Below are 27,219 nucleotides of genomic sequence, written 5' to 3'. Positions count from 1 at the left end.
AGACAAATATTTCACAGAACTGCTATGGAAACACTTTTTAGACTTTTCGAGATCACATGATGAGCTTGTCAGTAGGAACTGGATCCCTCATGATGCAGCAGGAGCTACAAGAGCTGTTATCGCATCACAAAACTAACAGAAAGTTGAGCAGATCATCTGGAAGTTTTGAATCCACAATTCCTTCCTGAAATCGTGGACTTTCAGCTCCCAGAAATCCCTTAAATGTGGGCGCTCGCCTTTCCATCATGGCTCCATAACACGCCTACGTGGCCTTGGATTGGAAATAATGACGCTAGTGTTGTGGCTGCAATAGAAATAAAGCTGCTAATGTTTTGAACATCCATCACCATTGCTTAATTTTTGCGCAGATCTGTAAGGGAAACCCGCCTACTGATGCTCGGTAATCAGGTCGGGTTCAGTTCATCCCAGAGGGGCTGGATGGGTTGAAGTCAGGGCTTTGTGCAAGTTCTCCAACATCAAAACTGGAAAACAATTTCTTTTCTCACGGGGGAAATTCTGAGTTGAGGTGAACACCGATAAAGTCGAAAGAAAGTTGCTTTCTAAAATATTATTGCACGAAGCAGCATTAAGAAGGATGGAGACCAAACTGCTGCTCTGTGTCCACATACTTTTGGCCTTACAGTGTTAAAACAGAAAAAAAAAGAGAGGAAGAGTGAGAATAAAGCAAGGTAACAAAAGAGAGAAAAAGTGAGTAGCAGGTGGGATGAGAAACAAACAGAGAGAAAGAGAGAGAGCAGCAGAGAGGAAGAGAGAGAGCGGCGGAGAAAAATCACTTTGAAGAAGTGAGACTTGAGCAGAGGAAGAGGAAAACGGTTTAGTGGAAAAAGGAACAAAATAGAGAAAATAAAAGCTCACGTAACAGCCTGCCGATGATCACCGTCTCCCTTTAAGAGGATATTTAACGAGTGAAAGAGAGAAAGAAGTAAATTCACAATGAAGTTTTTCAGTCGTCTCTGCTTCCTCGGTGAGTTCAAACCGCTTACAACTTTATTTTCTAACTTTATTTTCCTCAAGTCACTCTCCAGAGTGATAATAAAAACGTGATTCACTGATTAAACATTTGTGAGCGCGTCTCCCGCGCACACTTCAACTTTCAAAACTTTCCAGGCTCAGATTGTTCTCACAGCCGTCGACTGCAGAGAGCCTCGTGGTTTAAACCTCCCGATGGTGAAATCGCTCTAAATCAGCCGTTTCCACCGTCGAGCATTCATTCATCCAAACTTTCAGGGCTTTGATTTAGTCTAAAATCAACACTAAAGGGTCCTTCAAACGACTTCAAGGTTCATTCAAGGACTCAGAAACCTCTGTCACAGACAGGAAGTAACATGCAGCACACAAAGGCAGCAATATACAAAAAAACTTAGAGACTGAACGTGAATTATCAGGAAATTAGAGATCAGCTCTAAAAAAGTTTAGACTGTAAAACAAAAATAAAAACAGAATGCAAAGATCTGAAAACCCTTTTTTGACTTTATATAACTGAAAACAGTCCAAAGACGAGTTATTCAGTGTTCACACTGATGCACTTCATTTTCTTTTATGCACGTGCACACTCATTTTGGCTGCAACACGTTCCAAAAACGTTGAAAAAGGGGCAAAAAAGACTTGAAAAGGTGTAAAATGCATAAAATAAACCACCAGTTTGGAGCATTTTACAGGTGAGCAGGTTATTGTTAACAGATTAAAGTGTCATTAAAAAGTATGAAAGGAGAATCCTCCAAAGGTTCAGTTTCTCAGTGCAGAAATGCAGGAATTTATGGATTTAATCATCTACAATCTATAATATCATCAAAAAATCTGAGAAACTGGAGAAATCTCTGCTCTTACAGAGCAAGGCTGAAAATCAATATTGTATTGTGACCTTTGACCCCTCAACCAACATGATTTTATAACAAGTATTAGGAGGAAAACTTTGGAAAGCCATAATTAGTAAACAGTTTGTCACAGAATCTGCAAATACAATATTTTTGTTTTTTTTTATCTGCCTTAAAGACATTTTGCCAATTTTTCAAAAGAATATTTTGGCATAATACTTTTTTATTTTTCTTTAAAAAAAATTGGCAATTTTCTTGCAATTTTTCTATAATAATTGATTGTGATTTTTAAAGAAAACACACCCTCCAGATCACCAAATTGAAACTATTTATCGCAACCAGAAACTGTAAAAACACAAAATGGAAAATTTTTACCAGCTAAAATTTTTGGAGATTTTTAGAGAAAATAGTGAATATAATTAAATATAATTAATTTTTTTAAATTAATTTTTAATTTTCCCTGACTTCTCTCATCAGCACAACCTCATTTAATTCTACTGTAAATATGCAAAATATTGCAGGAGTTGCTCAATTTAGTAATTTTCTGTTTATTTTGGAGCTCAAAACAAGTTATTACTATTACTGTTATTATTATAAAAGATATATCACAGTACAACATTAATGTGATTTACTGTGACATGCTGAGAATTGTGATTTATTACCTTTTTAACTGTAAATCGTGTCCCAAAAGGAGAAAGTAAACATCTCTATTATCTAATTAGATAAAGTTTTCAGTCTTTTAATGTGACTTCGGTCTTTATTTAAGCAAAATGTATCTAGTGGACTGAAAAATAAAAAATTGTTTTAATAGGCTCACAAAGTTTGATTTGTATTTTTATTATAAATAATGCATATGATATTAAAAAATCGATCTTGGCACCAGTGTGATACAATATTGCCACACAAAAATATTTTTTGTGAATTTTGCCCCATCCTTATTAAATATATATTCCTGTATACTGCAGATTAAAGGTACATCCAGCATTCATTTGACCTATTAATTTCTCTGATTTGTTGGCAGAAAATATGAGAAAAATATGTAAATTTGAAGTATTTTGCTTCCAAATCTGAGGCATGAAACATTCACACATTACATTAACAAATATGAAATAAATCAGACGATGAAGCTCCAGTTTGCAGATCACCACAGCGCAGAGGTCAAGGGTCAGAGGTCACAGTAGACCAATAAATGTGTAAATTTTCCGTATTAACACGCTCATTTGTTATCGGCCTGCTGTCCGGCTTTTCTCTCGTGTCTCTGCTCACATTTTCACACCAGCGTTCATCTTTTTTCACACATTACTAAACCTGTTGCAGATCTGAAATAAAACTTTGACCTCAGCTGTCAGCAACCTGTTTGTTTCCACCGAGCGTGTGCAGAGAAACGCGTTTGTTTTTTTGGCTCGTAGGTTTCTTCACATTACACGAGACATAATCTGTGTTATTAATTCTGATGAATTTAAATTATTCCTGTTATTTTATGTTTAATCTTTCTCTCTTTCTGTCTCAGTTTTAGCAGTTTCTTCAGTTTCCAGAGGACAGAGTGTCGCTGCAGTTACTCCAGGTAACAAGGTGCCATGACAACAACATTTATTAAAAAGTGATTAAACGAGGACCAGCGAGATTTAACAAACTCGGCACGCTGATCACTTTTAGGGCCACTTTTGCAAACTGACAAGAGGCCAGGGGCCAGTCACAGAGGGCCTGTGCGTTTTAGGATTTTAGACTGTTTTTAAGATTTTAGACATTTCTAAGATTCATGGGTATTTCTAGGATTTTACAGCATTTAATGGATTTTGGGAAGTTTCTAAGATTCCAGGACATTTCTGAAATTTTAGGACATTTTAAGGATTTTAGAATGTTTCTGAGATTTTTGGGCAATTTTAGGACGTTTTTCGATTTTAGGACATTTCTAGGATTTTAGGATGTTTTTAGGATTATAAGGCATTTCTGGGATTGTACAATGTTTTCAAGATTTTTGGGCATTTCTAGGGTTTTAGGTTGTTTCAAGGATTTCAGTACATTTCTAAGATTTAAGGACTTTTTTAAGAATTTTAGGACATTTTTAGGATATTTCTGGGATTTTAGGACATTTTAAGGATATTTCTAGGATTTTAGGACATGTCAAAGATTTTAGGACCTTAGGGTCTTAGCTAGGACCTCTGTCAGGGTGTGGACGATCCTCCACTGTCACTTTTTTTTGGTGGTCTATGTCATCTTAATTTAGGATTTCTGACGTGGGAAATCCCTAAATGAAAAGGTTAAAATGGCTCTGTGGTGACTAAATTCTTGTTCTGGTTCCTGTCACTGGGCATGAAGTTATACTGATTTGTTGTCCAGTGACACCGTGCATCAATACCACACCATAAATGACCGTCCCCACATCCTGATCTGTCCCATGCTGGTGTGAGAGGACGTGGTCTGACTGACTCTGTCTCCTGCATGACACAGATCCCTCTGACCCCTTCACTACTACGCCACCACCGATTTTACCGAATGAAACTCATAACGAAGAGTCCCTCTCCAAGACGCCGCCGCCCTCTCCTCAGAATCACACATCAACGAATGTAACAGATCTGCCTTCGAAAAATGTCACAGTAAGTTCTTTTAAAGTTGCACCAGCAGCCTGCAAACATCCCAAAACTCCTTCATAAACTCTCAGCAGCGACTGGCTAAATCTCAAAGTGAAGCAAAACAAGACGGGGTGGGACCAAGTCACAGACGTAAAAAGTCAATTTAAAATAATGCAGAGAAATAGACCAACAACAACAGCAAAAATAGACATAAAAGCAATGAAGCCACAAATAAAAGGAAATAAAATAAATGAAACATAAATTAAAAATATATACATATAACAAAATGTAATATAATATAATATATAATTGTTAGGAATAAAATAAAATAAATTTAAGTATTTGAGTACATTTACTTTTATATTTTCCATCATTTTCTGTTAAATTTTTTTAATTGAAGTTTTTTAAGGACAATGTGAGTGGTTTTGGTTATTTTAACTCACTCAATCAAAGAAACTGTGTTTGCAAAATTAAACAGAAATGTCAAAAAATTTTTAAAAAAGACTTGACTTGGACTTTATGGAACGAGGAATTACTTGTTACCAAGTATTTCCACAGTGAAGTATTGCTTTTTTTTCTTTGTATCTGGAAAATAAACGTCTTTTTTTGGAGTATTGCTACTTTTACTCCTGTAAAGATCTGAATACATCTTCAACCACTGACATAAAACATGGAAAAAGCAACACATTTAAAACTGAATTTAAATACACAAATAAATAAATAAATTGGTTATTAATTGAGCGGCCTGTCAGAGGCGTTCGGTCAGTCATGTGACGCTCTCACACAAACTCTGACGTCTGTCTGTTGTTTTCTACAGACTGCAGAAGAAGACGGACCACAGAGTCCAGACGGCGGCGTTAAAACAACAGTGGGAGTCAACGGCAACACAATGGCGCCGACGACAGCCCCGGCCAGCACGCCAGGGAGCGGGAGGGGCGGCGTTAACGCTGACATAACGACAGTTGCCATGGTGATGTACAGCACCTCAGCAGAACCAGGTAGGTTACTGGTGAGGGTGCAAAGAGACACATTTACGAAGCACATGGTGCCTCAGTTTGTCTTCCTGTGTGTCAAACCACAACTGCACATATTCTCTGAAACTGTCTCTCTCACACACACACACACACACACACACACACACACACACACACACACACACCTCAACTTTAGCTCATATTAGGCCTCATGCAGCAACATCCTCTTAAATTTCCCTCATATTTTCTCTTAAGATAAGCTGATAACCTGGACTCACTACAATCAAAAGTTTCTGCCAGTTGCATCTTGCACATGTCACTTTTTTCTCTTTCAGTTGTATTTTAAAAATTGCCCCTGCCTAATTATCCTTATTATCCTTATTACTATTTATTACAATACAACAACAGTGCTCCCTCATTCTCCCACATTCTTACCTGCATCTTGTTTAATCTGTATATCTTTGATTTTTTTCTGGTATATCTTTGATTTTTGTATTTAAAACCTGTACATTTTTTCTTCTTCTTTGATACATGCCTACTTTTGCACTTTTGTATATTTTATATTTTGTATATATTGATATTTTATATATTTTTTCTGTACACACGGCTGCTGTGACAAGTTAATTTCCCACAAGTGGGATAAATAAATGTGTCTAAGTCTAAGTCGAAGTCACTTGTCAGAAAAAAAGGCTGTCAGAACGATGTACCGAGCTGCTGTGAAAATATCGGAGTCAGTAATGTTTTATTGATCCGGGGGGAAACTGTCTTTTTACAGTCGCCCTGATGCTCCAGCGTTGAGAATTATCACAATTAGAAACAAATAAAAACACAAGTATATGAAATTATAAAATAGAAATACGGTAATAGTACACAAGTTCAATTTAAATATATAAATATTTTAAGTATGTATAATATGCTGAATATTATACATACTTAAATATAATATATTAAAACATAATACTAATATGTGAATATTTAAATTATAATATGGATAATGTGCTGATTGTGTAAGGTGTGCAAAATATAAAACTGTGCCGTAAGCTACAACACAAATATAAAACTATAATGTTAATTAAAAATATAAATATATGTGCAATGCTATAATGAACAACAGAGCTAAAGAATAACAATAAGAATATGTACAATATTTGTCACATGTTAAATGTAGCCTGCAAGTGTTTCTTTTGCCTTTATTGTCCACAGGAGGGCATGATCGGACTCAAAGCGCCGAAAAATAACCAGCTTTCTTTCTCTTTTAGGAACACCTCGAGACTCGAGAAGTTCGTCCTGGGGTAAGGATATTGTCATTTTAATTTTTGTATTATTTATCTGCCTAAACCAGAATTTTTTATTATATTTTGATTTATTTATTTACTTTATTTTTGTTTTATTTTATTGTATTCTGCTGTGCATTTTTCACTATTAATACTATTATAGTATTTTCACAATAGCTTTCTAAGGTGCAAAACACACTAAAAAGTCCCCTTATTGTTTAATAAATTCTATGAAAGCACATTGAATTAATATTGAAAAAAGATGTTATTATTATTAATTTAAATTTTGAGGTTTTATTTCATTATAATAATTGTATTTAATCACACCTTTTATTTCATAATGTCACTTTTTTAAAAGTAATTTTGAATATTCTGTGGCTCAATACTAAACACAGTACCGAAATGTGTATTAATTAAATGTTTTATGATTAGAAAATAATAAAAAAAATATTAACTGTAGCATTTATCAATCAATACCTGCTTAATAACTGATTAACTGATTAATCAAATGTTACCTAACGCTAAAAACTGCCTCTCTGTCTTCAGCTTATGTGATCCTGGTTTTGATCATCCTGGTGATCATTGTTCTGTGTGTCATCCTCTACTTCCTGCGGAGGGTCTCCAGGGTAAGACACATTTTTGTTGACTTTGTGACCTGATAACTATTAAAAAAATACAAAACAAAACCCAAAACAAAAAAAGAATTGTCATTAACACTAAGCGGTTTTTAATTTTTTTTTTATTATTACTTCTGTGCTGTGCTATGGTTGTTTGTTAAATAACTTGAAAATAAAGTTTTCAAAAAATATATTAATTGTACAAGTTTAAAAAAAAAAGTGTCCAACAATAAAAATTTTTTGAAAATTGCGAATAATGCAAAAATGTATTGTCCCCGCTCCGTATTAATAACAGCAGTACATCATTAAATCATCCCGTCACGTTATAATAAAGGCAGTTAGCTGATGTTGCATTTTTCGTTATTGCTGACTTGCTCATTTCTTAATTTCTGTTTCACAGACGTACTCGTTTGACCTCCATCGTCAGGTTCCCGCCGGCAATCTCAACGAACCCATCGGCACCTTTGAGCCCGTCTACCTGGACGAACTGGGTGTGTGTGTGTTTATGTGTGTGCGTGTGTGTGTGTGAAGCATTTTTTTTATATTTTCATGGATAAAACTGTTTTCTCCTCAACCATCTGTTGCACAAAAACATTTCTGAATGTCGAATTCAGGTACTTTCTGAGTTTCCTGTTTACTTTACTCTGACATTATGAGCACATCCTGACGTGTGTTTTGTTTCAGATCAACCTGCTCCTAAAGATCAAGTTACCACCGATGACCTTTCACCTCCTCCGGTATCAAACGGTACAACTCTACAGCCGGAGGAACGGCGCTCCAATGGAGAAACTGGTACGAAGAATGCCATTTTTTGGTGCTTTTGGTGTCCAATATTTAAAAATACAATTGATGTTTACCATTAGAGAAAACAATATGAGGAAAGTTCTTTGGGTTTGTTCTCCAAAACTCGAAGACAAAGAGTGTGGGGAAACGTTCGGAAAATAAAACGATAGATTTGGTCGCATTTAAATTCTTTTCTGTCCAAATAACCTGAATGCAACGTAACCCAACACACACTGAACAATTCAAATCATCAATTTTACCGAATCGACATCTTTTTACGAGCTTCGGTTCTTTTGGAAAACATTGTCTTACCTTTGCTTCTCTTCTTCTGCTTGCTCTGATTTCAGCTCCACAGGAACAGCCCAATGCAAACGGTCTGGAGTCTTCGCCCACCAGTAACACCAGTCCCTCACTGAACGACAGCCAGCCTGACAAGACATCGAGCCCGTTGGGCAGCACCAATCTGTTCTTCGACGCCACTGGGGAGGAGCAGCAGAACGAAAACAACAACAACCCATGTAAGACACTTTATATAAACACAAACACAAAATTCAAATCAGCATAAAACAGTATTAGAGCAGCTTGTTTCCGTGATAATTAACCCTTAGAGACTTTTTGGTGGATGGTTTTTTAAAACCAGTACCAACATAAGCTGATTTTAGCTGGTCTTTGATGGTCTTAGATAGTCGTGACCCCGTCTATGCTGGTCTTTAATGGTTTGACATGCTGGTTTAACCAGCCTATTACACTGTGCACATTTATCTTAATGCATAACACACGACAAAAGACTAAACTGATTTATATCCTTTGCTTTTCATACTTTCCCCTCATGAAACTATTATTTCCCCAAACTCAAGGACACTGATTTTGTTTGTTTTTGGATAAACCAGTTAGAGTGACCATCACAAGCTGGTAGGACCAGCTAAACCATCAAAAATTATGCAAAAACATACTTTAAGTTGGTCCCGAAAACCATCTGTTTTTTACTGCGGTTATCTTGTGAGATAACGTTAGCTTGTTGGCGACCTTTTACGAAGCTAACGTGCCTATAGCATACTAAGCTAGGCCAAACTTCCAAAAAGAGAAGAAAATGTTTCCATATTTCTTTAAAAATCTAAAATCTCATACTTTTCCTCAGCGGTTTGCTCCAGTGACCCGTTTGTCGAAATAAACCTTGACGAGCCGGCGTGGTGCGATCAGTTCCTCACCTCCCCTGAAGCTCCTTCTTCTGTCCTCCCCTTCACTCCTTTCTCCTTCTCATCCTCCTCCTCCTCCTCCTCCTCCTCTTAGCACCTCCAATGACAACCTGAAGTTAATCCTGGATTAAAAAAAAAAAAAACCACATAAAAATCTACAGGAATTTTTGTCTTTTATTTCCGGCCTGCTCGCAACTAGCAAGAAATATTTGCTGCTAAAGGGTGTGTAAATCTCAAAAAACAAGCTGTAAACATAAAAAGCTAGCTTTAGCATTTAGTTTGTTGTGTTTTTAGCAATATAAACCGTTAACTAAGGTGGTTTTTATACAAAATACGTTTATTTTTTAACAATAACCATTCTATCCTCAGCTCAAATAGCAGTTAGCTTACTCGAGCTAACTGTTTACCAGCTAAGCTGACAAGCTAGCTGGACGACTCAGCATTTTTAGCAGTAGCTTTAGCCACCATTTGTTTCATCACATTTAAAAATTAATCAGTGTTTAAATCGAGTACTATTACCAGAGTTTAACAATTGTTTCTCAAACTACAACATGTTGCTAGTAAACTATTAAAAAGTCTTGTATTTTTACTGTATTTCTGCAGCACGGCCTTCGAGACAAAATGTTTGTTAGCCGCACAAGAGAGCATCAGTTACTGTAAATATGTTTTCTATGTAAAACACACAATCTATAGATTTTCAAAGCAGAAGTTTGAACTGTTAAGTGTGTATAATACTGTTTTTTTGTTATTTGCTTTTTTATAGATTTTTGAAGAAAATATTACAAAAAAACAGATATAAAAATACATTTATCTGAGGTTGTTTTGCTTTTTTAGGTGGGATGTGAACCAAACTGACAGACAAAATGTAACTTATTGTTTAAAAGTAAAATTGATGTTTTGTTTTTTTTTAACCTTTTTTGTTCATAAGTGTTTTTCCAGTGGCTTGTAATTTTGCTTTTTATTTCCTCAGCCATTTTAGCCAGTACCTAATTTTCATTTTCACTCAAAAAACAAATTCCAGTTTGCGGCTGTAATTGTTGCACACTTTGTAACTGCCACTCGATTAAATTTTTTTAAATCAATTCAAAATGTTTCTCTTTTCCTGTTTTCCCTCTGGGTTATGCTTTCAGTCATTTAATCATTCTTAGTGCGCATAGTTCAACTGACCACAACTCAACAGTTTATTGCACTACATTGTACTGTTGCTGGTTTTCATCCTTTTGTGTGAAAAATTTTTTGTGAACGATCAGTTCAAGATGCCAAGATGTGTCGTTTCTAATGACATACTTCGTCGCTTTGACCGGTTTGTCTGGATCTCTTGTTGGCTCAGAAAATTCACCAAAAGTTCACCGACTTTGAAGGTGTAAGGACAAGTGAAAGAGTCAGAAGAGGTCTTAGCTTTAGCAACACCTGCAGTACAAAAAAACAACTTGATATTTCAGACCAGCATGTTTTGGTTTGTGGTCTTCATCAGGGTCCTAATAAAAAACATTACAAAGTTTAAAATGTATACAGGCAGGGTATGATTCATTTTTAAAGATTAACATAACACATTAAAGACAATCATATGCATACATACATACATACATACATACATACATATTACCCAATGAGGGCAGCTACACATGGAAGAGCCCATGAACCACAGTCACCCTTTTTTGGGTGAGGCGACTGCTCAGTCACGATTCAGCCACTTTGTCCAGCGGCGATTCTTGTATTTAGCAAACGGTCGAGGCTGAAAAATAACATTGATGTGCCAAAAACTGCAGTTCATCAAATGTCCACTTGAGGCTGGCTCCAAAAAAATTTCCAACTTTACATTTTACGTAACATTTTCTTAAGGCTTAAAGTTATGCATATTTGAAAGCGTGGCCATGCTGAAGTGACCCAAGAATTTAAGTGGATAATACAGTACTTTTGAACAAAAAGTGTAATTGTAAGGAAGGAAATCACCATGTCATCCGCATTAGTTAGCGAATATTGTGCAATGTTTTTTGTACTAAACTGGCTGCACTAAGCTAACATAACATCAATGCTAGACTTGGATAAGAACGAGGCAGAGTTGAGCACTTGTATGTTTTGTCTTGTGTGGTTGAAGGGCTTGGTGATACGGTGATTAAAAATAATATTGCAATATTTTCTGCTATATCATGATTCACAATATAAATCTTGATATTTTTAAATATCCTCTAAAATAATGTAGAATACTAAAACACAAAATTGATAAATGAACTACAGTTACATTAAATGAAATTGCTACTATCATAAAGTCAATAAAGTTTTGTAATAATAAAAGTTACATAAAGCACCGTTGTAATTACATAAATCAAAGCTGAACTGATGCTGCTTTTATTTTGAAGCACTCGGCTCATCTCAGGCCAGAAGTGTTGATGTTTTTGTTGTGAAGTTAAAGTTTCCCGCAACATTTTTTAGCAAAATGAAAGAAGAAATTAAGAAAAAAATTAAAAATGTGAACAGGAAAAAAAAGTAGTACAAATAAACACTGTTGCTGTATCAAGATAAACAGACAAGTGCAATGGAAAAAATGAAGCACGTAACTTAAATCGGCCCCTTAAATATTTTTAAAAATTTGATCTTCGTAGATTGATGAGGAGACTGTAACCTTCCTCATATAAAACACGAATCAGAAATATCACAACGCGATCATATTTTCCACGTGGTTTCCTATTGTTGAGCTTTCTCGTGTGTCAAAACAAGTTTTCCTTCCAATTGGATCTTTTAACACAAACTCAGGAACTGAAAGCTTTCTCTCCTGTATGAATCCACGTCTTTCTTCATGTTTTTGAGGAATGACAACCAACGAGCTGATGGTTTCTGAGTCCTTTAGGCCAAGTGGATCTTTGGTCACAAACACGGCAGCTGAAAAGTTTTTCTCTCCTGTAGGGGTTCTCGTGAACAACTGATTTCCTTGCGAGGGAATATTTGATCTCTTTCAGAGCAGCTCAATGATTTTCTGATTTTCTCCTGTGTGAATAATATCTGGAAACTTCCACTCTGTGTATTTATTTCCTACAAACTGAGCAGCTTAAAAGGTTTCTCTCCTGTATGAGATCTTGTGTGTTGTTTTAAAAGAGTCTTGTGGTCAGCTTCTTTTCCACACTCAGCAAAGCTAAACGGTTTCTCTCCTGTGTGGCTTCTCATGTGCACAATGTGTAAAAGATTTCTTACAAACTGACCATTTGAAAGATTCTTCTCCTGTACGAGTTACCACGTGTGTCTGTAAATATCCACTTTGTCTTAATGACTTTTCACAAACTGAGCAGCTGAAACATTTTTCTCCTGTATGAGTTGAAGTGCGTCTCTTCAGAATTCTCTTGCAGCCAAGTCTTTTCCCACAATTAGAGCAGCTAACTGGTTTCTCACCAGTGCGACATACTTAATTACTAACAGGGAATAACGTCACACTGATGGTTTTTGAGTTGGTGTAGCCAGGTGAATCTTTGGTCACAAACATTGCAGCTGAAAGGTTTCTCTCCTGTGTGGGTCCTCATGTGATGGACTAAGTATCCCTCACGCGGGAATCTTTTACCACACTCAGAGCAGCTAAATGGTTTCTCTCCCGAGTGGATTATCATATGTTTCTGTAAATTTCCACGATGTGTGAAAGAATTCCCACAAATTGGGCAGCCGAAAGGTCTTTCTCCTGTGTGAGATCTCATGTGTTCCTGTAGATGCGTCTTGCGGTAAAATCTCTTCCCACACACAGAGCAGCTGAAAGGTTTCTCTCCTGTATGAGTGATCATGTGTCGTTTCAGATTTCCAGTTTTACCAAATCTTTTCCCACAAACAGAGCAGCTAAATGGTTTCTCACCAGCACTGCATCTCCAATCCCTGACCGGGACTTCATCGTTTATCATAAAGTTCAAACCTGACCGAGGTTCTCTGGTTTCATTGCAATTTTCACCAACGTCATCGGGTTCAGGAGAGTCTCCAGTCTTGTCCTCAGTCTCAGGTTGTAAATGTGTATCTGGTTCTGAGCTCCTGTCTGGTTCTGGTCCTCCACAGTCCTCTCCATCAGTTTCCATCTGTTCAGTCTGTCTTTGATGAAGCTGTGAGGTCTGAGGTTTCTCTTCATCGTCTTCACTCTTCACAGCGACAGGAGTGAACTTGATATCAGCCTCCTCCAGAAGCTGCTCTCCTTTGTGAGCGATCCAGAGCTCCTCCTGCTCCTCTTTAATGTGTGGAGGCTCTGGGTCCTCCTGGTCCACATTGGAGCTCCACTCCTGCTGCTCAGGAGGAACCTCTTCTTTAACCACCAACAGCTGCTGGACGTCTGCAGGAAACAGGAAACACACACAGATGTTACAGAGAAAGCTTTACAGAGTTCACTCAGCCGTGTCTGGTCTTGATACAACATCTGTGAGTTATCACATTTGAACTAGTTGAACAGAGGATCACCTGTAAGGACGCTGCTGAGATTGGACCACGAGAATGGAAAGTTCAGATTTAGTTGTTTTATAGAAGTTTGTTACCCTTTGAAACCTGGATCTTCATGAAATTACGCTGTGTAGCAGAAGGCACACTTTAGACGATTCATCATACTTATTATTCTCCATCTTCCGTATGGATTTTGGCACGCTACTCCTCCAGCACCGTTGCCACCACAATGGCAAAAAATACATCAAAACGTGCAGAATTATTTGTATTGGAATCATGAGCTCTGACTTTTCTCAGAAATCAGCCATTTTTACAAACACTGCAAAAAAAAACGTGATAAAAAGTGGTTATAACGATATCAGTTATCAGCCAAATGAGTGGTTATACAGTATATTGGCATATCAGATATCAGCAAAAAATCAGATATCTACAAAAAAAATCCAATATGATGCATCCTTAGTTGCTACTTTTGGGATTATACATATTAAATACATATTTCAAAATAATGTAGAAATGTTGCAATATTATACACACATAGTGTTCAGTGCCCATAGTCCATGTAGTATGCAGAAGTATTACTATAAGAATCAGAAATAGTTTATTGATCCGAGGAATGAAATTGTGGTTTGTAACACATGCTCTGATGTCAGCACAGAGAAACACATCAAGTATAAATAAGTCCAACAAACATGTATAAAAATATAAATCTAATACATTTAGAGTAAAAATTAGGAAAGTATATGAATATCTAATCTATATTTCACGATGCTGACATGGAAGTGTGTAAAAATATAAGAAATACAGTAATAGACAGTTACCGCCGATATGTGAATATTTAAATTCTAATAAGGATAATATGCTGAGTGTGTAAAGTGTGTAAAATATAAAACTAGGCCTCATGCCATAATGCAATGTGTATAACTATTATGCAAGTTAAAATATAAAAACATAAATAATTTATTAGCCAATTTATTACATTTATTTACTATTTTTGAGGTCGACTTTTTTTTTTTTTTTTGTTTGTTTGTTTTTTGCAAATTAACTTACATGCTTGTATCATATGTATATATCTTTAGGTTGTGTTTTGTTACCTGTACTGTGTCTTGTAATTGAAATTGTGTATGTTACCGGCGCCTATATATATATATATATATATATGTGTGTGTGTTTGTGTGTGTGTAGTTTATTTTTTAAAAAGGCATGAAGGGCAATTCCAATATTACATTTTCAAGCCAATATCGGCCGATATTAATGACGGGCCGATATTATCAGGCATTTTAACTGTTAATATGTCTCGATGATTTTAAAGGGACGGCCAATTAGTTAAAATTCCCAGACTCATCTTTTTAAAATTACTTTTACACTTACAATAAGAAAATTGATAACTTCGGCTATAACCTCTTCAATTAACTAAAAATATAATACTTTTTATGCGTTTAGTTTTCCTTAAACATCCGAAGAAAATCACCAACCAACGCAAACAGGCCAGGAGAGAAACGGCTAACGACAGGAGAGAAGCTAACGACACAGGTGAGGCTAACAGAGCTTTTAAACGTCGACAGAATCGATGTTTTATTGAACAAATCTGCAGTTTTTTAACAAATTAATAACTCGCGATGTTTTACGAACAGACCTGCTCGGTGCAGCTGAAGCTGAGGGTTGAAAAAAGCGTCCAGTTGTTTTCGTTGTCGCTCGTTTTCCTCTTTTGATCGAGAAAGTTCCTCCTCGTACTCTGCTATCGTTCTTTCAAACAGCCCAAAAATCTCCTCAGCAGCCGCAGTTAGCCGCTGCTTCACCAGCAACCTCAACATCTGACATTTAGACATTTTCACACTTTATCAGCACAACAAAGACACTCTGCTAACACTTATTTTTTTCAACTAGACGCCATCTTGCTCAAAAAAGTGAAGTTCGCCAGAAATTAATACTGCTTCCGGGGCATCCGAGTTGCTGAACTTCAAAATAAAAGTCCAAATGTTTTAACGAAATTCACTCAGAAATCATGTATAAATTAATGAAATACACTTTTTAAAGAATGACATATACTGAACTTGAAATTTTATTGTCAAGATTAGACTAAGGCTTTGAAACATTTTTAATGAAAGGTCTATAATACGTTGTTTAAAAAAACAGTTAACAATGTGAATGACTAAATTTAAAGTTGTTTAATCCTTTGAAACCTGGAGCAACGTCACTTCAGTAGGCTAACTCTTTAACACTGAGCAAACTTGCTTACTTTCAAAAACGAGTGAAAAAAGAAATAAGCAAGTTGGTGAGAAATGTTCCATTAATTGCAAGAAATTAGTAGATTTATCAAAATATTTGTAAAAAGTGAGGGGTAAATGTGTAGGGACAAAAAAAGCTAGAGAAAAACTATATTTATTGCTAATTAACATTATTAGACTTAATATTTAAATTTGTAACATCATTATCATATTTTTATTATTTTTAATAACTAATTTAACCACTTCATCAGGTCTTTTCTTCATTTTCCTTTTTCAGATTTCTATTTTTATTTGTTTGTTTTTACTTTTTTTGTAATTGTCTTTAACTTTTAACTAATTTATTGCTAATTTTTGGCTCATTTCTTCTTTTGTTGCTTATTACTTTCTTCTAATGTTTTCGAAAGAAATCAGACTAATTTGCCGAAATTTTAACAGGTTAAAAGACTCATCTCAGGACAAATTATAAAAATAGAGTCTTCTCTTTGTCAGAAACACCTTTGTGAACGCCACTGGTGTCCCAAAAATACTTAAAAAAAACCACTCAAACGTCACAGGATGTGATGTGATAGACTTTATTATGCAGTCAATACAACAACATGTGATTTTATTTAATGCCTTTGCAGAGAATTAATGACAAAACATATATACATAGCCACATCTCATCAATGTGAGTCCTTTTTTAAATTTTTTTTTAATTTAATTTTTTTTTACAAACTTTGCAGTTATTGAACAACAGAAGGAAAATCAACCTTTTGTCAAACACTTCGCATCCCAGTTGGCTTAGGATGACCTGATGTCCAAGTCGTATAATACAAAGAGTGACTTAAAAAATAATAAATTAATTTATTAAAAGAAACACATAGAACTAAGTAAATTGAGAAAATGAATAAATACAAAAAAGACTATCTTACTCTGATAATCGTATAACTATCGCATAAATCCATATAAAGCACAAAGAGACACACCAACACATGTACGCACATATCAACCCCCCCAAAATGTGAAGTATACTTTACGTATACTTTACGCATTTTGCCATACAACATGGGTTATCAAGCATGAGCACTTTTTCCCCAATTTGTCTCACAATGGCTGAACAATCTTAGAGTTTGAAGACATGCATCAAGTAAAAAATAATTTCTTTCCATAATCCGACGATGAATAACGTGGCCGTAGCAAGAAAAGTGTCAGTCGGGAGAACCGGCGATTCTAAGAGAGTTGAAAAGTTGAATACATTTTCACTTTAAGATGAAAAAGTTGTCTCGTTTCTTTCTTTTTTAACTAACACGATGTAAGAAGCAACTGGCCCCCAGGTGTTTTCACATGATCCCGTTTTAAGAGTTTTAAGACTTTTAAAGAGCAGCCTAACCTTATACAACTAAAAAATGTGATTTTTTTCTGTTTTTTTTTAAACCACAGAATCCTCTAAGCGCTTGTTTTGTTGGAGATGGTAAACGACTTACTTTGCTTACTGCATTTTCTGTTTCCACCAAAAACTACAGGTGTCACCAAATCAACCAGGACTGAAATCTTTGAAAATGGCACTTAAACTATTTATAGTTAACAAGTTTCTCATAACGCACTCTGTCTTCTTCATTTTACAGAGAACTTAAACCTGCCTAAAGTTTACTTGTCTCTCTCCAGTCATCAGTGTTCAGTCTCAGGTTGTAAATGTGTATCTGGATCTGAGTTCCTGGCTGGTTCTGGTCCTCCACAGTCCTCTCCATCACCTTCTGTTTCCATCTGTTCAGCTCGGCTGCTGGCTGGAGGCTCTGCGTCTCTGTTCTCCTCAGTTTGAGTTTCATGAGGCTGACAGCTCTGAGCAACGCACTGATGGTTTCTGAGCTGCGAAAGCCAAGTGAATCTTTGGTCACAAACACGGCAGACGAAAGGCTTCTCTCCTGTGTGGATCCTCATGTGATGAGCTAAGGTCTCTTTACGAGGGAATCTTTTATCACACTCAGGGCAGCTGAAAGGTTTCTCTCCTGAGTGACACCTCATGTGTTTCTGTAAATGCCCACTGTGAGTAAACGTTTTCTTACAAACCGAGCAGCTGAAAGGTTTTTCTCCTGTGTGAGTGCGGATGTGTCTCTGTAAATCTCCGCTCTGTGTGAAAAAGATGTTACAAACTGAGCAGCTGAAAGGCTTCTCTCCTGTGTGGATTCTCATGTGGTTCTGTAAATGTCCACTCTCCGTGAAAGATTTTTTACAAACGGAGCAGTTAAAAGGTTTCTCTCCTGTGTGGATCCTCATGTGTCTCTGTAAATGTCCACTCTGCGTAAAGGATTTCTTACAAACGGAGCAGCTGAAAGGTTTTTCTCCTGTATGAGTTCTCATGTGTCTCTCCAGATCTGTCTTGGAGCCGAACCTTTTCCCACACATACAGCAGCTAAATGGTTTCTCACCAGTACTACATCTCGAATAACTGACTGGTACTTCATAAGTGAGAGAGTTAAGACCTGACTGAGAGTCTCGGGTCTCCTTCCAATAATCGTCACTGTCGTCAGTCTCCGGTTCAGGAGAGTCTCCAGTCTTGCCATCAGTCTCAGGTTGTAAATGTGTATCTGGTTCTGGTCCTCCACAGTCCTCTCCATCAGTTTCCATTAGTTCAGTCTGTCTTTGATGAAGTTTTGAGGTCTGAGGTTTCTCTTCATCATCTTCACTCTTCACAGGAGCAGGAGTGAATGTGAACTTAGTGATATCAGCCTCCTCCAGAAGCTGCTCTCCTTTGTGAGCGATCCAGAGCTCCTCCTGCTCCTCTTTAATGTGTGGAGGCTCTGGGTCCTCCTGGTCCACTCTGGAGCTCCACTCCTGCTGCTCAGGAGGAACCTCTTCTTTAACCACCAACAGCTGCTGGACGTCTGCAGGAAACAGGAAACACACACAGATGTTACAGAGAAATGTTATTGTTTATATTCCGGTACTGTAAAATATGTTGTAGTTGAATAAAACATCGGACAGATTTGACTATTTCCGCCTTTCAAAATGTGCTGAACTCCATGGAGATTGACCAAACTGCATCTGTTGTCCCTCCACCTCACTTCGTCTTATGAGACCTCTCAGCTGGGAGAAGAGTAGACGGTAGGTTTAGAGGTGGACCTTCAGGTACCGGACGCTCTCATCAACGCAAAAGTATTCTCATTTTGGCCGCTCAGAGGTAGAGCGCGTCATCCTCTAAACGGAGGGTTGGCCGTTCAATCCCCAAGTCCTCCAGTCAACATGTCAAAGTGTCCTTGGACAAGATACTAACGCTCAAATTGCTCCCGATGCTGCACCATCATAGTTTGAGTGCGTATGAATAGTTAGAGAGCAGCCGGTGGCACCTTGTACGGTAGCCTCGGCCACCAGTGAGTGAATCTGAGCGTGATTGTGAAATGCAGTGTCAAAGCGCTGTGAGTGGCTGGAGGACTAGAGAGGGGCTATACAAGTGCCGTCCACCTAGCATTTGACAAACTATATTTTGTTTTGGGTAATACTGTGTTATGGGAATACCTATTTTGTTTTGGGAAATGTTACTTTGGTTTCTACAATATTTTGTTTTCTGAAATACTGTAGTGTTTTGGGGAACGCTGAAACATGTTTTGGTAAATACTATTTTGATTTCTGAAATATTTGGTTTTAGGAAAAGGTGTTTTATGAGAAATGTTATTTTCTTCAGCGAAATGTTGTAGTGTTTTGGGAAATGTTTTGATTTCTAAAATGTTTCGCTTTGGGAGATGTTGTAATGTTTTTTGAAAGATTTGTTTTTTGGGCAATGTTATTTTATTTTCTGAAATACTATTTTGTTAGACAAAATGTTGAAGTTTGATCATATCTGTTAAATGTCTTCTGAAATGTTGTAGTCTTTTGATCCTCAGAGCCACCGTAACTAACGACACCGGAGAAGATCACGTTGCTTTTAGACATCGATAAACGGAATATTCCTCCTCAAACCTGCTGCTATTAATATCAATAATCAACGTTCACCGGCTGTTTCACAAACCTGGTTCGTGTGACTGAAGCTGAGAGTTGAAAACAGCGTCCAATAGTTTCTTTTGTCGCTCGTTTTCCTCTTTTGATCGAGAAAGTTCCTCCTCGTACTCTGCTATCGACCTTTCAAACAGCCCAAAAATCTCCTCAGCAGCCGCAGTTAGCCGCTGCTTCACCAGCAACCTCAGTTTTACAGATTTAGACATTTTGACACTTTTTTCAACACAACAAAGACACTCTAACACTTGATTCAACTGGACGCCATCTTGTTTAATGTAAAGTTCGTTAGTTATAATGAAGATTACTGCTTCCGGGGCAACCCAGTTGTTGAGCTTCAAAATAAAAGCCAAGACGTGTCAACGAAATTAGAGGCGTTATCAAAACAACACACACAATAAAATACATTTATTTAAAAAAAAATACAATCATGGAGCTTGAAGGTTCATTATGAACTTGGAAACAAAAGCTTCAAGACCTCTCTCAACAAAAGTCCAATAAAAGTTTCTGCAACTTTCGACCTCAACCTGAGCCGTCCTCAAGGAATCTATCGCTCAGATGATATTAAATGACGTTAAAATGTCCAGTGGTGGATGAAGCACCTATAAGCCATACTTGAGTAAAAGTAAAAAACATCTTACCATAAAATGACTTTGATGGATGTTAAAGTCACCTGAAGTTATTTTATATTAAATGTACCTTAGTGTTAGGCTGAGATAAGATAAGATAAGACAGTTTTCACGGAAATTTGTCTTGCATGCACAAGCTCTAAACAATCAACAGAATGACATAAATAATATGTGTACGTCACACTTGTAAAAAAAATGAATAAATAAAAAAATTAACAACTTTTAAGTATTTAAATAACAAAATCCATCCAATCTTTAGTCAGCTGTCCCCTCATTCTACTTCAGGGAAATGTAGTGGAGTAAAGTAATTTGATTTAGAAATGTAGCTGGGTAAAAACGAAAGCTGACAGAAATATAAAAACGTTTACTTTCCAAGTGAATCTTGTGTCACAAACTGAGCAACTGAACAGTTTATCTCCTGTTTGAATACTTCTGAGTTCCTTCAGACTCTTGCGGACAAATCTTTAACCGCATTCATACAACGAACTGGTAATTTATCATTTCTCTGAGAGTTAAATCTGGACTGAGGTTCCCCGGTCTCCTTCCGATCATCAGTGTCCAGTCTCGGGTAAGAAGACTCTCCTATGTTGTCATCACTCTCCGGTTGTTGATGTGTATCTGGCTCCGAGTCTCTGTTCTCCAGTTTCTTTGGCTGTGAGGACTGACAACCAACACAGTGATGTTTTTTTAACTGTTTATGCCACATGAACCTTTGATCACAAACACGGCAGCAGAGAGGTTTCTCTCCTGTGTGGGTTTTTGTGTTGAGCTAAGTTTTCCTTACGAGGAAATCTTTTACAACACTCGGAGCAGCTAAATGGCTTCTCTCCTGTGTGAGTACTCATGTGTCTCTTCAGATCTGTCTTGGCCCTGAATGTTTTCTCACACTCAGAGCACCTGAAAGGTTTCTCTCCTGTATGAGTTCTCATGTGTGTCTTCAGATTTCCAGGGTGAGCAAATCTTTTCTCACACCTATAGCAGCTATAGGGTTTCTCTCCTGTGTGGGATCTAGTGTGTCTCTTCAGATCCGTATTGGTGCTGAATGTTTTCTCACACTCAGAGCAGCTGAACGGTTTTTCTCCTGTATGTGTTCTTGTGTGCGTCTTCAGATTTCCATGGTGAGCAAATCTTTTCCCACACTCAGGGCACCTGAACGGTTTTTCTCCTGTATGTGTTCTCATGTGTGCCTTAAGGTTTCCTCGGTGGGCAAATCTTTCCCCACATTCAGAGCAGCTAAAAGGTTTCTCAGCAGCATTAAAACTTGAATCACTGACGGGGATTTCATCACTTTTCAGAGAGTTCAAATCGGACCGAGGTTCTCTGGTCTCCTTCCAATAATCACTGTCATCAGTCTCAGGTTCAGGACAGTCTCCAGTCTTGTCCTCAGTCTCAGGTTCAGGACAGTCTCCAGTCTTGTCCTCAGTCTCAGGTTGTAAATATGTATCTGGATCTGGGCTCCTGTCTGGTTCTGGTCCTCCACAGTCCTCTCCATCAGTTTCCATCTGTTCAGTCTGTCTTTGATGAAGCTGTGAGGTCTGAGGTTTCTCTTCATCGTCTTCACTCTTCACAGCGACAGGAGTGAACTTGATATCAGCCTCCTCCACAAGCTGCTCTCCTTTGTGAGCGATCCAGAGCTCCTCCTGCTCCTCTTTAATGTGTGGAGGCTCTGGATCCTCCTGGTCCACTCTGGAGCTCCACTCCTGCTGCTCAGGAGGAACCTCTTCTTTAACCACCAACAGCTGCTGGACGTCTGCAGGAAACAGGAAACACACACAGATGTTACAGAGAAATGTTATTATTTATATTCCAATAATAAAATATGTTATGTGATAAACCAAATACAGATATGACTACGTTAACTTTTGAAAATGTACGGCCCATCTCCACAGAGATTTTGGGATATATATTTTGGTAAATATTATTTTATTTTCTGAAAAGTTATTTTGATATTTCTGATTTTCTTTTATTCTGAAATGTTGTAGTATATTGGGAAATGTAATTCTGTTTTGGGAAATGTTTTGTTTTATTTTCTGAAATATCTTTTGTCTTCTGAAATACTTTAATGCTTTGGTAAATGTTATTCTGTTTCCTTAAAGTTTTTTTTTGTCCTGAATTATTATAGTGTTTTAGGAAAAGTTATGTTGTTTTTGGAGACGGTGTTTTGTTTTGGGAAATGCTGCAATATTGCTTTAATGTCTGAAATATTGTAAGGTTGTGGGAAACGCTGAAATGTGTTAGGGGAAATCTGATTTTATTTACTAAAATGTCTTGTTTTGCACAGTTTTGGGGGAATATTGTTGCGATGTCATGGTGTTTCCTGCAAAGTCGATTTGTTTTATAAAATATTAAACTGTTCTGAAAAATGTTGAAATATATTTTGGTAAAGTAATTTTATTTTCTGAAATGTTTTGTTTTGGGGAATGTTTCGCTCGGGGTGATATGTTACTGTTTAGGGGATTTTTGTAGTCTTATCGTAATTATTGTAGTCTTTTGATCCTCGGGAGACACCGTAAATAACAGCACAAGATTGAATATTTATCGATCAAATCTGCAGTTATCAATAAAAATAAGTAATTAGTAAAAGTTGTTGAACAGACCTGCTCTGTGTAAGTGAAGCTGAGGGTTAAAAACAGCGTCCAGGAGTTTCTGCTGTCGCTCGTTTTCCTCTTTTGATCGAGAAAGTTCCTCCTCGTACTCTGCTATCGACCTTTCAAACAGCCCAAAAATCTCCTCAGCAGCCGCAGTTAGCCGCTGCTTCACCAGCAACCTCAACATCTGACATTTAGACATTTTCACGCTTTATCAACACAACAAAGACACTCTGCTTACTGTTGTTCCTAATAAGCACCATCTATCTTGTTTACTGTGAAGTTAGCCACAGTGATAACTGCTTCCGGGGCATCAGAGTTGCTGCGCTTCAAAATAAAAGCCAAGACTTGTCAACGAAATTAGAGGCTTTATTAGATAACACACACACACACACACACACAATAAAATAGACGATTAAAATACATTTATTTAAAAACATAACAACAGAGCTTAAAGGTTTGTTATGAACTTGGAAACAAAAGCTTCAAAACGTTTCTCAACAAAAGTCCAATAAAAGTTTCTGCAGCCTTCGACCTCAACCTGAGCCGTCATTAAATGACATGTTGAAATTATTGGATGAAGTACCTTAAAGCCATACTTGAGTAAAAGTACAAATATCTTATCAGAAAATGACTGATAGGAGTTTAACTCACCTGAAGTTATTTTATATTTAATGTACTTAAGTAATAAGTTAAGATATTTCACGGAAATTTGTTTTGCATACACAAGCTCTTAACGATCAACAATGACATAAATAATAATACTGTTAATAAAAAAAGAAAGCGCTGGGATTTTGAGAATTATTAAGTTTAATTTCTTGTAACACACACTTCCTTACAAATGGAGTGTATGTCATGCATGAAGAAAAACAAGGTATTTTTCTAATATTTTTTAACAACTTTAAGTATTTAAATTACAAAATCCATCCAATCTTTAGTCAGCTGTCCCATTCTGCTTCGGGGAAATGTGGTGGAGTAAAGTAATTTGATTCAGAAATGTAGCTGGGTAAAAGTGAAAGCTGACAGAAATATAAAAAGTCAAGCAAAGTACAGATACTTCTAAATATACCTAAGCATTGTAACACAGTATTATACTTAGTTTCATTACACCACTGATTAAATTACATGTTAAAATATCATTAATGTGGAACACTATGGTGTGATATCATTTCAAAAGGAGAGAAAAAAGAAACATCATGAATTAAGCAGCTTTGTTAGATAAATTTTATGTGAAAAACTCAGTTTTCCTTCCAAGTGCATCTTGTCTCATAAACTGAGCAACTATCAGTTTCTCTCCTGTATGAATCCTCATGTAAAAGAGGATTCATACAGGAGAGACCAAATTTCAAGGAACCAAATTTGAGAGATTTTTTATTTTCCTGAAATGCTTATTGTCACATAAAACACAAAGGAAAAGTTTCGCTCCTGTATGAATCGTTTTGAGTTCCTTCAGACTCTTGCGGACTCATTTTTAACCACAATTAGAAAAATCGAACTATTTTTGGTTAGTAACGAATATCACACAATGACCTGGGACTTCATCATTTCTCTAAGAGTTAAATCTTGACTGAGGTTCCCCGGTCTCCTTCCAATCGTCAGTGTCCAGTCTCCGTTAAGAAGACTCTCCTATGTTGTCTTCAGTCTCAAGTTGTTGATGTGTATCTGGCTCCGTGTCTCTGTTTTCCAGTTTCTCCGGCTGTGAGGACTGACAACCAACACACCGGTGGTTTTTTAACTGTTTATGCCACTTGAACCTTTGATCACAAACACGGCAGCAGAGAGGTTTCTCTCCTGTGTGAGTTTTCATGTGTTGAGCTAAGTTTTCCTTACGGGGAAATCTTTTACAACACTCGGAGCAGCTAAATGGCTTCTCTCCTGTGTGAGTGCTCATGTGTCTCTTCAGATCTGTCTTGGCTCTGAATGTTTTTTCACACTCAGAGCACCTGAAAGGTTTCTCTCCTGTATGAGTTCTAATGTGTGTCTTCAGATTTCCAGGGTGAGCAAATCTTCTCTCACACCTATAGCAGCTATAGGGTTTCTCTCCTGTGTGGGATCTAGTGTGTCTCTTCAGATCTATCTTTGCAGTGAATGATTTTTCACATTCATGGCAGCTGAAAGGTTTTTCTCCTGTGTGGGTTCTCATGTGATAAACTAATGTGTCCTTGCGAGGGAATCTTTTCCCACACTCAGAGCAGCTGAATGGTTTCTCTCCTGTGTGGTACCTCATATGTTTCTGTAAACTCCCATTCTGCGTGAAGTATTTCTCACAAACTGAGCATTTGTAAGGTTTTTCTCCTGTGTGAGCGCTCAAGTGATTCTTCAGATATTTATGAATGCCAAATATTTTCCCAAACTCAGAGCAGCCAAATGGTTTCTCCCCTGCATGGGTTTGCATGTGTCTATGCAAATGTCCACTCTGTGAAAAAGACTTCTTACAAACGGAGCAGCTGAAAGGTTTCTCTCCTGTGTGGGATCGCACGTGTTTCTTCAGATCCGTATTGGTGCTGAATGTTTTCTCACACTCAGAGCAGCTGAACGGCTTTTCTCCTGTATGTGTTCTTGTGTGCGTCTTCAGATTTCCATGGTGAGCAAATCTTTTCCCACACTCAGGGCACCTGAACGGTTTTTCTCCTGTATGGGTTCTCATGTGTGCCTTAAGGTTTCCTCGGTGGGCAAATCTTTCCCCACATTCAGAGCAGCTAAAAGGTTTCTCAGCAGCATTAAAACTTGAATCACTGACGGGGATTTCATCACCTTTCAGAGAGTTCAAACCGGACCGAGGTTCTCTGGTCTCCTTCCAATAATCACTGTCATCAGTCTCAGGTTCAGGACAGTCTCCAGTCTTGTCCTCAGTCTCAGGCTCAGGACAGTCTTCAGTCTTGTCCTCGGTCTCAGGTTGTAAATGTGTATCTGGTTCTGGTCCTCCACAGTCCTCTCCATCAGTTTCCATCTGTTCAGTCTGTCTTTGATGAAGCTGTGAGGTCTGAGGTTTCTCTTCATCGTCTTCACTCTTCACAGCGACAGGAGTGAACTTGATATCAGCCTCCTCCACAAGCTGCTCTCCTTTGTGAGCGATCCAGAGCTCCTCCTGCTCCTCTTTAATGTGTGGAGGCTCTGGGTCCTCCTGGTCCACTCTGGAGCTCCACTCCTGCTGCTCAGGAGGAACCTCTTCTTTAACCACCAACAGCTGCTGGACGTCTGCAGGAAACAGGAAACACACACAGGTGTTACAGAGAAATGTTATTATTTATATTATTATTATTATTATTATTATTATTATTATTATTATTATTATTATTATTAAAAGCTAACGCTGCTTTTAAACATCGACAGATGGAATATTTAGCAATCAAATCTGCAGTTATTAAAAAAATAATAACGTGTGATATTGTTGAACAGACCTGCTCTGTGTAAGTGAAGCTGAGGGTTAAAAACAGCGTCCAGGAGTTTCTGCTGTCGCTCGTTTTCCTCTTTTGATCGAGAAAGTTCCTCCTCGTACTCTGCTATCGATCTTTCAAACAGCCCAAAAATCTCCTCAGCAGCCGCAGTTAGCCGCTGCTTCACCAGCAACCCCAACATCTGACATTTAGACATTTTTTTTATTAGCTCTGTATCAACACAACAAAGACACTCTGCTAACAGTTGTTCCTACTGGACGCCATCTTGTTCTGTGTGAAGTTAGCCACAGTGAAGGATACTGCTTCCGGGGTATCCGAGTTGCTGCGCTTCAAAATAAAAGCCCAGACTTGTCAACGAAATAAGAGGCTTCATCGGATTCAAAATGCACTTTTTAAACAATGACATTCAAAAATAATCAAAAGCTGCAGAACATTTCACAACACAAGGTCCAAATAAATTGTTGTGTCTGCAGCTTTTGACCACAACTTGAGCCGTCCGCGAGGAATCTATCGCTTAAATTTCATTAAATGTCATGTTAAAATGTCCAATGATGGACAAAGTAGTTACAAGCCATACTTGAGTAAAAGTACATATGTTTTACCAGAAAATGACTTTGATAGAAGTAAAAGTCACCCAAAGTTATTTTATGATATTAAATTTACTTTGGCATTCAGATAAGATAGATACGATAAGATTTTATTTGTTTTGACTGAATTTTTTTGTTGTATTCAGAAGAGCTAAACAATCCACAAAATAACATAA

At 37.3% G+C, this 27,219-nt stretch overlaps 2 protein-coding genes and 1 pseudogene across 3 annotated transcripts; 1 reads left to right on the top strand and 2 right to left on the bottom strand.

Annotated features, from left to right (window-relative positions):
• Positions 1 to 731: 731 nt before the first annotated feature.
• LOC121962480 (uncharacterized) lies at positions 732 to 10,334 on the top strand. The gene is made up of 10 exons (XM_088073285.1): positions 732 to 985; positions 3,346 to 3,399; positions 4,287 to 4,432; positions 5,226 to 5,406; positions 6,642 to 6,674; positions 7,203 to 7,282; positions 7,674 to 7,764; positions 7,958 to 8,065; positions 8,404 to 8,574; positions 9,195 to 10,334. The coding sequence occupies exons 1-10, from the start codon at positions 955 to 957 to the stop codon at positions 9,344 to 9,346; spliced, it is 1,047 nt and encodes a 348-aa protein (XP_087929411.1). The 5' UTR covers positions 732 to 954; the 3' UTR covers positions 9,347 to 10,334.
• Positions 10,148 to 23,356, bottom strand: LOC121962481 (uncharacterized; annotated as a pseudogene). The gene is made up of 6 exons (XR_015775792.1): positions 23,068 to 23,356; positions 20,919 to 22,220; positions 19,858 to 20,194; positions 17,526 to 18,736; positions 15,284 to 15,485; positions 10,148 to 13,546 (listed from the first exon to the last, which is right to left on the bottom strand). The product of XR_015775792.1 is annotated as an uncharacterized LOC121962481 (transcript).
• A 112-nt stretch (positions 23,357 to 23,468) lies between these two features.
• LOC148185753 (uncharacterized) lies at positions 23,469 to 27,146 on the bottom strand. The gene is made up of 2 exons (XM_088073282.1): positions 26,460 to 27,146; positions 23,469 to 26,256 (listed from the first exon to the last, which is right to left on the bottom strand). The coding sequence occupies exons 1-2, from the start codon at positions 26,650 to 26,652 to the stop codon at positions 24,671 to 24,673; spliced, it is 1,779 nt and encodes a 592-aa protein (XP_087929408.1). The 5' UTR covers positions 26,653 to 27,146; the 3' UTR covers positions 23,469 to 24,670.
• Positions 27,147 to 27,219: the final 73 nt, after the last annotated feature.

This window comes from Plectropomus leopardus, chromosome 23, assembly GCF_026936395.1.
Source record: "Plectropomus leopardus strain MGB_pleo_1.0 chromosome 23, ASM2693639v1, whole genome shotgun sequence".
Taxonomy (NCBI): domain Eukaryota; kingdom Metazoa; phylum Chordata; class Actinopteri; order Perciformes; family Serranidae; genus Plectropomus; species Plectropomus leopardus.
This window is presented reverse-complemented; position numbering and strand designations above follow the sequence as displayed.